Here is a 15,939-nt window from a genome sequence, read left to right on the forward strand (position 1 = left end):
TTCGGAGTGATAAAAATGCTCTGGAGTCAGATGGCATCTGATGGCTGCACAACTTCGCAAAAGTGTTTGTGAATATACTAAAAACCATTAGATTCACTACAAAGGGGTATATTTAATGGTATGTGAATTAAAACTCAATTTTCATACTGCATTGTGAGAGAAACTAGTAATTCAAAACTTGTGGGAGCACCAGAAGTCCTAGAATAGTATTTCCAAACTCACACATTTTGAAAAAGAATCTAAAATATCAGCCATAGAGGGCAAACAAATCTAAATGCACCATTTTTTTTTTAACTATAAACAAAAATCTCTTTAATTGGGGACCCACTAACTTTCAATTATTTCTTACCATGATTTAGTGCAAAACACCTACCCATATTATTTCATTTAATCCTTTAATCCATTTATCCATTATGGACCCCCCTCCCCAATAGAAATGATTTCCTTTATCGTTAAAAGAAAGACAAAAAGAAAGGTGAAGGAATTTCCCCAGAACCCAAGCCTTTCTGACACAACAGCCCATGCCATGAACTACCCTACATGATAAATTCATACAAAATGGCTTAGGTTATTTTTAATAATACATGAAATCAAAAAACAAATAGAAAAATTTAAAGTATAATATAAATTACATGAGCAATTCTACAGGGAACAGCACCTTCCTTTCCCAAGCAACTCCCACGGACACAGCTCTGGACAGATCTCAAAGCGTGTCTGCATTTCATCTCACCTGACCTGCAGAGCACCACCTGACCCAGGTGAGAAGAGGGTCCTCATTTGCCAATGGACTTTTTTGGCCATATTTGCATTCAGGCAAACTTGTTTTATTGTGCATGTATTACAGATTGAAGGCATGACTCTCCACCAGCAAAAAAAATGCATGAGTCACTTTATTGTGATACTTGCTTTCTTTGTGAGGGTCGGGGACTGAACTGGACATATCTCCGAGGTCTGTCTATACACAGGATCAGTTAAAAGTAAGAGCTAGTCTTATCTTTCAAATAGTGTCTCTGGGAACCACTATTTAGCATCTACTTTACACTTGAACATTTTTTAAACCTCATTTTTTCCCAGCTAGTTCGTGACTGAACTCCGAATTCACACTGCCTCCACCCCAAGTAGCACGAAGCGGTGACAGGGCACTAGAGTTGACCCCACATGCGGGAATGCAGCATTCCGTCATGCACAGCCCTGACCCAGGTGCTGCCGGCCCCACTGCGGTCTATGTGCACGGCCACCTCTGGTGTGTGCTGGACAACTACAGGGTCATTTATGCATCAGCCCGTCCATCCTATATCAACCCATGTGAAACTTCACTGTGACTCATTCAATGGCAGAGCTGGAAGTGTATAGGTCACACCTAAGAACACTTGAAAAGGGTACGAGAGGGTAAAACCTGCTTTGTACCAGGTATGTACAATGCCTCACTCACTTCATTCTCACAACATTTTAAACCCAACTATCATTACTCCCACTTTACAGAGGGAGAAACTGAGGTCCAGGTAAGTTAAACTACTTGTCTGAGGTCAAGTCACTAGAGAATAGCAGAAGTGGGATTTGAACCCAGGTCTGAATGTTTCAGATTCTAGGTTTCTTCCTCTACAGGGTACTGCGTCATTCCAAGCAGCATATCTGAAAAACTTACCGAAAATGACATCCTGTCTTTTGATGACATCCTTGTCCTGCCTACTGCAAAATGAAGGGTCCACCACAAGACTCCAAGACTCTGCTTCGAACTCCTGGGCATCACTGCTGAGGTCACTCCACAGAGAAGAATCCATGACATCTAAAGTGTTTTTAGAAAAGTCCAAAGTAGAGTAACACGTGAAACACAAACAGACCCACACGAGTCCCCACATTTATGGATTCATCACACTAAATAAATGTTCTATGGACATCGAAACAACTAAGCCAAAATACTGTTGCTATGAAGTTGAAACATCTGAAAACCATGACTACACTCATAAAAGCAAAAGAAAATCAGGTATTAATACAGTGGTTGTGTGTATGCCAAAAAAGGACACTTCGAGATTCTTTTGTTTGTTTACTTTGGCTTGCTCTATTTTAGTTTTACTTTTGGTAACCTTCAGAGGCTACGATGTGCTTACAGAATCTCGAACACACTGATTTCTTTTGCCCCAGGCTATTTTGCATTCTTTATTCAAATCTGAATTTTGTGCTTGTCCACTTGATTTGCTCTGTACTTGGCTTGCTGTCCTTAATATAAACATGAAGCACAGTGAGAACTCAAGTCACATGTGAGTACAGACTTTTCTGACAGAATTTGACAACACACACACACACACACACACACCCTATAGGAAAACTAAATTCTATTTGTCCAAACAGCACTCCTGAGAATGATTCCAGCTCAGAGTAATAAAGACGATCTGACAATGAATAGAAAGGGTTAAGCGCAAAATAAAGGAAAGACATTCGTGGGGCAAAGTTCACTCCTTTCTCTTGTCACTACTCTCCTTTCATTCAGTTTTCTTTCACTTATTGATACAACTTGGAACAACAAGCAATTCTCCAGATTAAGTCCTAGCCTATAAAATATGCTCTTTAAAAATGCTTTTATTCCCCTAGAAGTAGGAGGCAACAGATGGGGATAAATATCTCAGAGTTCCAAGTAGGTCCTTTTTTAACTAACTGAAATACATATATTTTTAATATGTAATCCTATTTCAATTCATTAACAGCTGTAAAACTTTTTGAAAGAACAACTATGTGCATGTCATTCTCTTCATTATGTTTATGACATGTGTCCATTAAAAACAACACTGTATTTCCTTGGTCACTCTATGGATGTCTTCATTGGGCTAAATTTTCATATATATATTTTTTTTAAATCAGGAGAAGCCATACCAAAGACACACCATGAAACAGAATTCTTTTTAAAAGAACAAAGAATATTTTTCAATCTTCTATCCTCCAGAAAGCATTCCTTTTGACAAATGCTCATGGAAACACAAGTACATGCAAGCACATCTTTTTTCTCACCTTCCATTAAGAAGGAATCCGTGGAGGGGGATGAGCCCATGGACTGTAAAAGCTCATCGGAATGAGACCTGCTTCTCCAGGGGTTCCCGTCAGTCTCAGCCTCCAAGGGTACCCCTGACCTCCTGAAGTTGGAGGGAGGGGAGGAGAAGAGTTAGCCTACAGCGAGTGTCTCTGAGATGTGAGGATGTAGAACAGCGCTGAGCCTTACCTGTCCAAGGTGGTGCCCGGAACGCTTCTGGACAACGAATGGACCTGCCCCACAGCGTCCTTCCTCCCAGTGGGCAATCCAATCGGCATGGAGGAAGAAGGGTGCAAGGAGAGACCAGGCAGTGGGACGTCTCTAAATGAAGAATCTGGAAATCAGAATGGATGCTTCATGCGTTTTCATAGATGGCAGTAATTACAACAAGCACAGGTAGTCGCCTAAAAGCCAGAAAGCTGAACACTCAAATGGCCTCTTCTAATGTATCCCATGCTCAGCCCTGAAACCAGTCTCCCTGCCACATCCCAACACGTGCTTCAAACGTCCCTTCCACTCCACACCCTCTCCTGAGAACCAGGCTGCAGGCTACGCCAGCACGTCCACCTGGGGACTGTGGGTGGCTGGGGTTACACACACACACACAAACAAGAAAAAGGAACCGGGAAACACTGGGACAGATCTCTCATAAACCACTGCTTGCACTCCTTACAGCCGGCTTCACACAGGTGCAACGTGTTATTAGCACCACTGCTACAATGCATATTGTGTGTATAAACACACACACGCATACACAGTGTGTGTCAATGGAATGGAATGATGCTGGGGAGTCTGTTTCCTTATGGTCCAAGAATTTCAGGCAAATAAAACCTTCAAGCCAAGCTGGGCTCTCTCTCATGTACTGAAAACTAAATGGTGCTTCAATACTTCTTTGGTCAGTTCTAAAATTTGATGGGCATTGATGCATTGACATTTGACGTGTACTCTCAGTAACTCTCAGAAAATCCTTCTGCCCTATTATGTGGAAATACTTACATGGAACTCCAGGATATCACTAGGAATTTGACGTGTATGCTTTCATTGTGTTCTCATGACTCCCAATAAAGAGAGGCAGTAGATGGCATTTTATTAATTCTAAGATGCTGTTTATTTTCATGTTTAACCTTATGAAATTGAGAAGTACCTTACAACTGAGGTCAAAGGGACTCCTGGCGTCAGAGCAGGAGCAGACCTGGGGTCTCATTTGTAGGCACTGCACGAGCTCAGCCGGGTGCAGCGTCACGCCCAGCCTCACTCACCAGGAGTCCGCACACCTCATTGTCCCCTAGTCCAAGTGGTTCTAAAAGCACTGGTCACACTTTGTTACAGCTTTGAAATGAAAAGGACCCCAAACTCAAAATGCCTGCCACATGGCAAACAACATAATTTGAGCCGGAGGAAACTGCAAAATCTCTCACAACAAATCAAAGGATTTCGAACTAGGACTGGTTCTCGTATGCAATGCAAAGAACTGTCAAAGGCTACAATTATATTCTTGAGAAATGTTTTAACTTCAGCCACATGTAACTCAAGAAAAAACAGAGCCACCAAATCTAACAATGTGCAAACAAAACCTGGATATGCCCTGAAATTTCACTGCCACTCCAGAGGAGCTAATGACATCATAGCCTCAAGCACAACTAAAAAGTGCCAGGTTTTCATGAAAATGGACAACAGAGAATGATAAGAATCCATCGATTCCAAACTTGAAGATTTTCCCTCCAACTTTGTGATTGTTAAGTAGTGTGTGGTGTATACTTGTGTGGATAAATATGTGCTACTGCTAGGAAAACATGAAATTATGTACATTTAATGTAGTGTCTTTTTTTCCCTAAAAGGTCATTAAATCAGTAGTGTATATTACACTGGATCACATGTTAGAATTGAGGAAAAATCATAATACCTCCTCCATATAGTACTCCTGAATATAAAAGATCATAGTCACTATGCTGTATACCTGAAATAGAGACCTAATAGAGAATAATGAATTGAAATTGTAATCGAAAATTTACAAGCCCTGTCTGGCGTAGCTCAGTGGATTGAGCACAGGCTGCAAACAAAAGTGCCACAGGTTCGATTCCCAGCCAGGTCACATGCCTGGGTTGCAGGCCATGACCCCCAGCAACCGCACATTGATGTTTCTCTCTTTCTCTCTTTCTCCCTCCCTTCCCTCTCTAAAAATGGATAAATAAAATCTTTAAAAAAAAAAGAAAAGAAAATTTACAAAAAGATCATATAGTAATACAGTACCAGGGCTATTGGGTTACCACAGAAGTTTATGTCATTCCTGACCACTTTGTATAACTACTAATTATACCAAGCACATGTAATGAAAGAAGAAATAATTGGGCAAATGAGAAAACAACAGGAGGGGATATTTTACATTGGAAAAACCTGTGGTATGTATGAAACTGAAGAAGTTCTTGTTTTCCACATCACTTACTTCCAAGGATGGTCTGTGATTTGTTCTTGTTATATTTCTCTTGGAATTTCTGGTAAAGAACATTAGAAACACATAAAATAAGATCAAAGCTCCAATGGACTACAAGAATCTCCACATAGTACACAGAATAGGATTCTTATCTACATAATTTTCATTATTTCATTTCAAAAAGGAATTCAAAGCAAAAGACATGAAATGCAACAGAGAAAAATGTTGTAATAATGAGATGCACAAGTTATAATGAACCTGTGTCTCCCGAACACATGTCTCATGAATAGCCCAGCTTATTAAAAGCCTGGAGGAAGCAGGAATCTCTAGCTTGTGAGCCGAGACGCGGGCTGAAAGGGGAGTTCCTACTAGCTCTGCCTTTCCCCTGCTGGTTTCTCTCTACTTCTGGCTAGTCCTCCTGCTTAGAGGACACAACTCTGAGCATTGAGACGTCCCCCTCGGCTCTGTGACCTGACACAGTGTGTGCTGCAGTTGAGCGTCATCGTGCTCACTCACATGCACTTCTGACGTATCCTTAGAGTGGGAAAGAAAGGAATAAAAGGACAGATGCCTTCATCCACTCAGCCCACCCCCAAACACAGAGAACTTCCCTCCAGTCCCATGAGCCTCCCAGTATAGTCCCAGGACCAGCAGCATCTCCAAGAAACTTGTTAAACATGCAAATTCTTGGGCCCTACCCAGATCTACTGGGTCAGAAATTCTAGAAATGGGGCCCAGAAATCTGTGTTTTAACAAGTCCTGCAGGTGATTCTGATGTTTTCTGATGTTTGAGAGTTACTTGCTCTAGACTTCACTTCCATATGCTGAGGGGGTCAAACTGATAAACCAAGTAGGTTCCAACAGAAAGGCTAATCCACCTGCGCTGCGTAACACAGGTGGTCAGGCTGGGCTTGCCCTCCAGCTCTGAGAGCACACAGTTAAGGGAACAACTACACACTGACAGCAGGTGTTATTCTATCGCTACAGTGATTGTTTCAGAAATAAATCTAGATGCTAATAGGGGAGTAACAACCTAAACCATCAAGTTAGACAGAAACATGTATATTCCCAAATGACAGAAGTTACCTTGGGACACGGAGGCGCAGCGTCTTTACAGCCTTTGTGCACGTTCGCATTACAGTCTGAAACAACGGGAAAAGAGAGAAAAGCACCCGTCTTACGCAAGTTATTCAGGAACGAGTAAGACTACATCAAGGTTTTTACTGGCCAGTATAAAAATAGTGTGTTCACATAAAAATATTTAGACAACTTAAAGAAAAGATATTAAGTTGCATGTAGCCCCACCACTTAAGCACAAGTACACTGTTAATAGTTTAATTTCCTTGGGGACATTGTTCTCCTTCTGCACAGGAAGCTATCAATTGTGACACCTGGAATTGAGCATGACGTACACTTCTGAGTCTGCTTGAGAACTCATTTACTCTGACATGCCTAGATTGTAAGGAATTTCCGACATCTGGATGCCAACAGCTGCCACTCCCACCCCAGGTAAAATGCCTATGGAAGTAGAAAGAAAGAAAAACTCACAACCCTGCTGAAAAAAATATATATCCAGTTCCAACAGAAACTCTTACTAACTAGAGATAGCCAAGTTAAAAGGGGAGAGTCAGCGGCTTGCCTGTGTTTTACTTCATGAGACCATGTGGCCTCATCTCACTGGAAGAAGTAAGGGAACACTCGGCCTACCCCTTTCTACCCACTGGCTCAGAGACCCAAGCTGTCTCCACAGAAAACTGCCCCTGCATGGGAATGCTGTCTGCTGGGCCTCTGTCTTCTTGCCCTCACTCTCCTCCCATTCACCAGGACCACCCTGCCCCCACCCACCTGCCCCATGCTGTGTGTGGATGGAGGAACCTTTGGCGTATCGGAAGCTTCACTAGAAAGAATTCTTCCACAGGGGTAGATAGTCCCATTTAGGTCCATCAAAACCACATTTAAAAAGTGCCCCTTGCGCTGGCCAGGTGGTTCAATTGGTTGGAGCATCATCCAAGCACCAGAAGGTTGTAAGTCTGATTCCTGGTCAGGGCACATACCTAGGCTGCAGGTTCAGCCCCTGGACTGGGGTGCACATGGAAACAACAAATCAATGTTTCTCTCTCTTTTGCAAGTCATTTTTTTTAAAAGAGGGAAGGAGGGAAGGAAGGAAGGAAGGAAAGGAAGGAAGGAAGGAAGGAGGGAGGGAGGGAAAGAAGGAAGGAAGGGAGAGAGGGAGGAAGGAAGATGCCCATAAGCCCCTGTGCAGAAAGCTAAACCCAACCACTCTCCCACTCGTAGGTCTGCAGAAGCCTTTTAGCTAACACCTCAATGGCCCAAGAGCAGAGCCCAGGCTGACCCACAAACAGGTCCTGCTGGCAAACATGGAAATTGGATGGCTCTCTTCCCATTCCTGAACAAGCAAACAAAGAAAAAAAGGAGCTATGAGCTACCACAGAACGAAGTTGTACTGTAAACAAACCAGCAGAGTGAGCCGCAGAGTACTATTAAATCCAGAAATGGAGAAAAATTTAGGTATTTTAAATGCATTCTCCCAAAGAGACGCAAGATACACACAGGACAGGACCAAAGGATGTGAGAGCAGGCCAACAGGATGAGAGGGAAGCGGAGCTCCGAGAGCCGAGAGGGGGCTGGCTGCAAGGAGGGGGAAAGGTCAAGAGCAGAACTTAAACCCAAGTGTGAAGAATCAATGTGACAAAAACATCAAAGCAGCACTTTGAAATTAAACTTGAAAGATTTCCTCCAGAATGTGGAGAAAAGAAGGGTATAATTATAAAATAAAAGGTGCCATACAAAACAGACAGATAACAGAGCTCACACTTCTCCAAGGATAAAATCTGAAAAATTAGATCAGAAGCAATAGTCAAAGTGACAACTGACAGGAACGTTTTTAAAGCCGACAAAGAACCCCCTGCCCTAAAAGCAGATCAAAAGATCTCGCTATTTCCTAGGAAAAAAATAATTAAATGACGCCTATTCTATAAAAACGATATCCATATGATTAAAAAATTAAAAGTCCTCAAGCAGACAAAGCAGGCTAGCAACAAAGGAATACAGGCAGGCAGGCCCCAGACTTTTCTACTGTAATATTACATGCTCAGATAGAACGGGCCAGGGTTGACAGAGCATCAAGAGGAAAACTTTTGGCCCAAGAACATAGCCAGATATATTGATTTTTTGGTATGAAAAGGGCAAAATACACCCTTACATACATAAGGTTTCAGAAAACAGGCCACTCCAATAACCTTCTTAAAAAAGGTATTAAGGTATAAGAGCAAAATAAAAATTAAGGGTTCAGAAATAAATCAGATATTTTTAAAAGGAGAAAAAATGAGCACTGGAATCAGCTAAACAAAGAACCACATCTTAAAAATTATAAGTAGAGACACAGAGCTAAATACAAATATCAAATTATTCTTGAAATAGTAAGCCACTTTTGAAGTATTATATGAAAATAATAATTTAATGATGAAGAATTTAGTATACTAACAGAGGCTAGGGGAAAAAGGATAAATATAAAGGAAACAGAAGAGTATGTAATTAATTATAAGCCTTACAGAACCTTAAAGTTGTTATTAATAGATAATAAAAGAGCATATCATCTTGTCAAATCTCTAAAGGAGGGAAAAGCAAATAGCCAAACCAGACATTAAGGAAAATAGCATAAAACTATAAAATATGATAGCTATACAATTAAATGTAAATTAGAAAAAATCATATAAAACAAGGATTCTCAGTTACAAAGTAGCTATAACCTAAATTGAAGACACACCAAATCAAAAACACAGAATTAGTTCAGGGAAAGACAAAGAAAAGGAAAGCAAGAGGAATATTAATTATGAACAAAGTAAAATTCAGTGCAAAAGGCAGTTAATGGCATTATAAGGGTAATTTTATGTTGATGAAAGTTAACATGCAATGAAGGTGTGCTCTGTGAGCCTCACTGCACCAGAAATGTAACATCCAAATATAAGCAGTGACATCTATTTATAAACAAAGAAAATCTCATAGAAATACAATTTCAGTGAAAAACTAGCAACTCAAGCTTTAGCAAAGGAAAATATAGACACCAGGAATTTGAATATTCACATCATGCTTTGTTTCACATATTTTTAAGATCAGAAATATTAACTTTCACAATAGAAAAAAAAAGTACATCCATGAAAAAGGATCATTTATTAAAAATGGCAGAGATGGGACATGTCATATTCTCTTATCCAATGTAAAAAAAAATTAATGCTGATATCAAGTTTAAGGCGAAGGGATTCGCCAAAGAGCATACATGCATGACCCATGGACAAGGACAACAGTGGGGGGGTTATCTGAGGTGGCGGGGGGATGGGTGGAGGGGGCCAAGGGGAAAAAATGGAATAATATAATAGCATAAACAATAAAATATAATTAAAAATTTTTAAATATGAAGTTTAAAAAACTCCAAACCCTCCTCTATCCCCAAAACTGTAAATCTTAAAACTTCTTCTAAAAAAACTATGGTTTAAAGAGGAAATCAAATGTATATTCACACTGATTCTAGATCTTAATCTAAAGCAATAATCAAAGATGTGGACAGTTAATTGTGCAAAAGAATTCTCACTGCAACATTATACTGGTTTCAGAAAACAGACCACTCCAATAACCTTCTTAAAAAAGGTATTAAGGTATAAGAGCAAAATAAAAATTAAGGGTTCAGAAATAAATCAGATTTTTTTTAAAAGGAGAAAAAATGAGCACTGGAAACTTAAATGTATATTAAGTGAAAATTAAACACATGTGATAGCATCATCAAATAAAACATAGCATAACAAGTTGACTTTTTTTATTAGAAGGAACTCCTTCAAAATGTTAATAGCAATATTCTCCAGGTGGTAAAATTTTGGGTAAGTTTAAGGTTCTGCTTAAACCTGTATCTTCTATGAATTAATTCTATTCCATTTTTAAAAAGTTAATGACTACTTTAAAAACTAAACATATCCTAGGTACTTTCATCAATTTCCATCGTCCATGACCAACTCAGTATAAACCAACATATTCTGTATTACAAAATTTTACTTTTCAGTGACCCTCAACCCCCTAAACTACGTTAACTACATACGAGTATCTAACTACATATTATTAATTACACATTAACTATGTATGAGCATCTAAGGGCTCAGCTTGATGACAGCTGCTGTAGGGGATATAAAAGAACTGCATGATGATAGTCCTTAAAGAACCTAAAGTCTATTTCAGCAGTTACACACAAAAAAGGTTGTGCATAACCCAGTATTAGACAGAATAGGAAAGATAGGTCATTAACATCATGTGCAGGGAGTTAGGACCCAGTGGTTGGGGAAGAACTCCCAAAAGGAGACATGTAGACTGAAGCAGAGAAGAAAAATGAAAAGAAGGGAGATCGTTATCTAAGCAAAGGAACAGAGGCAGGAAAACCCACGTGGAGGGGAGGAGGACAGCAGGCCCGGCACACCCTCTGGTTGTAAGGCCAAAAGGGGAACTAACCAGAGGACCAGTCAGCGGGATGCAGACGAGGAACCAAATGCATCTGAAGAGCTTGGCTCAGTCCAGTAAACACAAATGACAGAAGTGCTGAAGTGTATGTGGGCAGATGAAAGTGGTGTGTTACAAGACTGGCGTGGTAAGTGTATTCGGAATGAATTGTAAGTGAAAATACCTGGAGAGACAGACTAGTGCAGTTTGCACTCGAGCGGTTCCAGTGAGACAGGAACTGCATGAGTGACCAGACAACATCGATGGGGGCTCCAAAGGCAAGAGGAGCCACAGTTGCCCAAGGTCCGAGCTTGTACCATTAGTGCAGCAAGAAGGGCAACCTCTCGCATGTGCATTTGGAGGACGGTTTGGGCCGCACTGCTCTGGGAATCACGAAATCTCTGCGTGGTGCTGCCCGCAGAGAGGGGCGCTCCGAGCCAGTGTGGCTGGGACCGTCCTGGCTGATTATCCCTGCAGTTCTTCCATATTCTCCAAAGTAGCACAAATGACATGACTGCTCAGCCTCTCTAGGCAACTGGAAATATTGAAGTAGAAAGTAAGAGATAGAGGGTTAGGGTTAGGGCTTTTTTTAAGTAGCAAAGGCAGAGGCCAAAATGCAGATGGTTAAAGAAGCGGCAGAGGCAGGCATTAGTGCGGTGAGTGGAGATCACTCTACTGGAGGGGTATGTCTTAAAATGAGGGGAGAGAAAGATCATGGATGGAACTGGGGGAACAGTTGCAGGGATTTAGCCAGAAACTATCTGTAACAATGCTTACAGCAAATCTTTAAGAAATCAAGTCTCTAAGAAAAGCAAAGTTCAAGCACGCATAGAGCTGGTGTTATTAAAGACAGTGTCAACTGTTAGAAGAAACGCAATGTGCCTTTAATGCCATGTGTGGATTGTATTTTCATGAGATGTACAACTATCAACACAGTTCGATTTTTAATTGAATCATTTCCTATCAATTTAAAGTGGAGTTTACATGGAACCTTCCCCTGCGCTTCTTTTCTCTTTGTGCCCCTATCACGTCCCCTGTTGGGCCCCAATTCTGGCCACCAACAAATACCATCAAAGGCATTTCACCTGCCTGGGCCTGAATTCTTTTGCTCTGAATTATTCTTTCACTCCACAAATAGTTCCTAAGCCCCTGCTATGCACAAGGCATTGGTCTGGCCACTGAGACACAGCAGAGAACAAAATCAACAGACAAAAATCCAAGTCTCATAGCATGTATAGTCTGGTGAAGGAGACAGACAATAAAATCAGTACATAAAACATACAGTAAGTTAACAGTGTTGAATGTTATGGGGGTGGGGGCAGGAAAGAGGTACACAATGAGGCAAGCACAGGATAGTCAGGACAGGCCTCACTGAGCAACTGTTACCTGAGTGGACCTGAAGGAGGCAAGGGGTGATCCTTACAACTCTAGGGGCAGGGCGGAGAGCACTGCAGACAGACAGAACAGCCAGCAGAGGGCCTATGGCAAGAGCATGCCTGACATGCCTGAAGGACAGCAAAGAACCCCCAGGGCCCGGAGCTGAGGGAGCTAGAGGGAGAGAAGACAAGGGGACAGGTGGTGGGGGCCTCACAACCATTGGCAGAGCACTGGCTTTTACTCGGAGGGACGGCAGGAAACCCCTGGAGGGTTTGGAACACAGGGTCATATGCCTGAGCAAGCGAGCTCAGACCCAGGGGTAAAAGCACAGGGAAGGGAAACCAATCACAAACTAGTGAAATATTGGCTTTGGGCGAGGATGATAACAGTGACAGGAGAGAGAACTGGTTGGCTTTTCTATGTATTTTCAAGATAGAGCCAACAGAATTGCGGCAGAATTGGATGTGGGATGTGAGAAAGAGGCACACAGAAGCCTTCCAAGACTTTTGACCACAGTGTCTGGCTGGAATGATGAAGACATCATTAAAGAGGAAAGTCAGCTTGTAGGTGGGCACAGGAGGGGGAGGACAGAGCTCCGTTTTGCACATGTAACATCTGAGAACTTTCTAGACACCCACGTGGAGACTTTAAGTTGGCAGTGAAGTGCACAACCCTGGGTTCTGGGGGGTTGTGGATGAAAAGTTCTCACTTGAACCATCACGGGTCAGTGCTTGGCAAGTTGTTAAACCGCATGTGCAGCACCAAAACAAAAGTCCACATGAACACACTGAGCAATGACCCTATTCTGAGGGCCCTCACAGGCTCTGGTGGCAAAGCACGAACACGACACCCATGAGGCCCAAGAACTTACTGGGACACTGAAGCGACTCTTTCCCCAGGAGCGTTTTATCACAAACCAAACACTGTAGAACCCCAGAGAATGTTCCAGGGACAAACTGATGTCGACTCAGTTTCTCCTTGTCTTTGGCATCCTTGCTTTTTGTCTTCAGACAGATCCATAGCAGAAAAATGGGGAAAAACAAGAAAAGAGAGATGCTGAGAGCCAACCCATGGTAGAACAGTCACACCAAAAGCGCAATAATGCCAAAACATAACATTACTCAGATGTAGTTGTCTCTGCCGATGACAGCCCAGCAATTTTCAACCCATGTGCCATAAGAATTTTCAAAACATGCAATATCTGACTGTTCAGTCAAGGGCTCTGAACCCTTTTCCCTTAGATCAAATTAAAAAATGACAACAGCCAACATAACAATAGTCATCCATTGTGAATGAATCAAAATCATACCTATTTTTGTCAGATCAGCAAAAAAATATGGTTTTTGGTGTGCTACAGAATTTTAGTAATTATGTATGCCATGAGATGAAAAAAGTTGAAAATTGCTGACTTAGACAATATTCCATAAAAAACATACAGGTTTTCAAATATGTGTGTATAAAGTCTGAGATAAGTGATTTTAAGGGAGGAGGGGAAACTACACTGATCACCGAGAAACTGAGCCACTGATGTTTTATGGCTGATAGACACAAAACCTTAACTACCTTAGATTTATTCCGAGGGCTTGTCATCCTATTCATGATGAAGCTGAAAGTCCGGCTCACTTTGTACTTTTCAGAATCTGATTTGGCAGGAATGATATATTTATCCCATTCTTCTTCCGGAATTCTACAAAAACGGAATCTGTTATCATGTTTTCTAGGACTTAAAGAGGGAAAAACATACAGCATATTCAAGTTGTGTACACACATATATACATATTGTAATACATGTTTTATGCATGTATATTTATTTATACATACATTTTTATACATATATATTTACACACATTTTTCAGGTTCTAATGGTTATTCTAAGATATAGATAGAAGTTATTAGAACACATCTTATAGATAAGCAGTTAGATGAAGCAACTATCTCACAATTTCAACAATTACAGAATCTAAGGGGTAGAGACAGGCACTCAGTATATAATTTTTTCAACTTTTCTGTATACTTTTAAATGTTTCATCATAAAATATTAGAGAAATAAAGGGCAACTTGAACTTACAATTTTATTCTGCAAACACTCATCTCCCTGTTTATTATACTAATAGAATTTTCCTCAGGCAAAGAAAAGCCAAATAACCAACAACATAAAACTGGATTTTATTTATTTTTGGAACATAGAGACAATGCTTAGCAGACACATGTGTCCTTTGCAGCACAGCCTGAGAAGCAGGTGGTCTGCCTTTCCACCAGCCAGGCTATTTGCAACCCGAAGCTCTCTAGGTTGTAAGGGAGAGAAGACTGTGGATGCTCCCCCCAAATAAGAGGCAAGACAAAAGTAACTGTACCCAATCCATGAACACACTGATCACTTATTTTTCTCTAATCCATATAATAATTCTTTAAGGAAAAAAGTAACTCCTGGCTATGAAAAGTTATATTTCCCCCTGGAACTCCCAGCCTCACAGGAGAGTTCACTGGAGAGACCCACAGGGTCCTAGAATGTGCATAAACCCACCCACTCGGGAATCAGCACCACAAGGACCCAATTTGCTTGTGGGTAGCAGGGCAAGTGACTGAAAGCTGGCAGAGAGCCAAGCAAGAGGCACTGTTCCCTCCCTGGCCCCCACAACATACAGCACCACAACCCAGTGATGTGGATTGCCCCACCCTAGCAAATACCTAAGGTTTCACCCCTTACTATATAACAGGACTGCTGAGATAAATAAATAAATAAATAAATAAATAAGGCCCAAATGAAAGAACAGATCAAAGCTCCAAAAACAGAACAAAAGTATGAATAGATAGCCAACCTATCAGATGCAGAGTTCAAAACACTGGTAATCAGGATGCTCACAGAAATGACTGCATATGGTTGCAAAATAGAAGAAGAAGTGAAGGCTATGCAAAGTAAAATTTAAAAAATGAGCAGGGAACTAACAGTGATGGGAAGGAAACCTGTACTCAACTCAGCAATTTGGAGCAAAAAGAAGAAAGGAACATTCAACCAAAACAGAATGAAGAAATAAGAATTCAAAAAAATCAGGAGAGGTTTAGAAACCCCCGGGACAACTTTAAATGTTCTAAGATCCACATTAGGGGTGCCAGAAAGAGAAAAGGAAGAGCAAGAAATTGAAAACTTATTTAAACAAATGATGAAGGAGAACTTCCCAAATCTGGCAAAAGAAACAGACTCCCAGGAAGTCCAGGAAGCTCAGAGAGTCCCAAAGAAGCCAGACCCGAGGAAGCACACACCAAGGCACACTATAATTAAATTACCCAAGATTAAAGATAAGGAGAGAGTTACCTACAAAGGAGTTCCCATAAGACTATGAGGTGATTTCTCAATAGAAACCTTGCAGGCAAGAAGGGACTGAAAAGAAGTATTCAAGTCATAAAAGGCATGGACCTACATCCAAGATGACTCTATTTAGCAAAGTTATCATTCAGAATGGGATGGCAGATAAAGTGCTTCCCAGATAAGGTCAAGTTAAAGGAGTTCATCATCACCAAGCCCTTATTATATGAAATGTTAAAGGGACTTATGTAAGAAAAAGAAGATGATCAAAAATATTAATAGTAAAATGACAACAAACTCACAACG

At 41.0% G+C, this 15,939-nt stretch overlaps 1 protein-coding gene across 2 annotated transcripts in view; it reads right to left on the reverse strand.

Moving 5' to 3' along the window:
• Positions 1 to 15,939, reverse strand: part of ARHGEF28 (Rho guanine nucleotide exchange factor 28) — a 279,388-nt gene that overhangs the window by 64,384 nt on the left and 199,065 nt on the right. For both annotated transcript variants that reach the window (XM_045847808.1, XM_045847809.1), the window contains 7 exons: positions 13,893 to 14,016; positions 13,201 to 13,333; positions 6,540 to 6,595; positions 5,466 to 5,514; positions 3,212 to 3,356; positions 3,004 to 3,125; positions 1,646 to 1,786 (listed from right to left, as the gene is read on the reverse strand). In XM_045847808.1, coding sequence (XP_045703764.1) covers positions 1,646 to 1,786; positions 3,004 to 3,125; positions 3,212 to 3,356; positions 5,466 to 5,514; positions 6,540 to 6,595; positions 13,201 to 13,333; positions 13,893 to 14,016 — 770 coding nt within the window. The remainder of the gene's footprint in view (positions 1 to 1,645; positions 1,787 to 3,003; positions 3,126 to 3,211; positions 3,357 to 5,465; positions 5,515 to 6,539; positions 6,596 to 13,200; positions 13,334 to 13,892; positions 14,017 to 15,939) is intronic.

Source organism: Phyllostomus hastatus, unplaced genomic scaffold, assembly GCF_019186645.2.
Source record: "Phyllostomus hastatus isolate PE091 unplaced genomic scaffold, TTU_PhHast_1.1 phas_contig_58, whole genome shotgun sequence".
In the NCBI taxonomy this organism is placed as follows: Eukaryota; Metazoa; Chordata; class Mammalia; order Chiroptera; family Phyllostomidae; genus Phyllostomus; species Phyllostomus hastatus.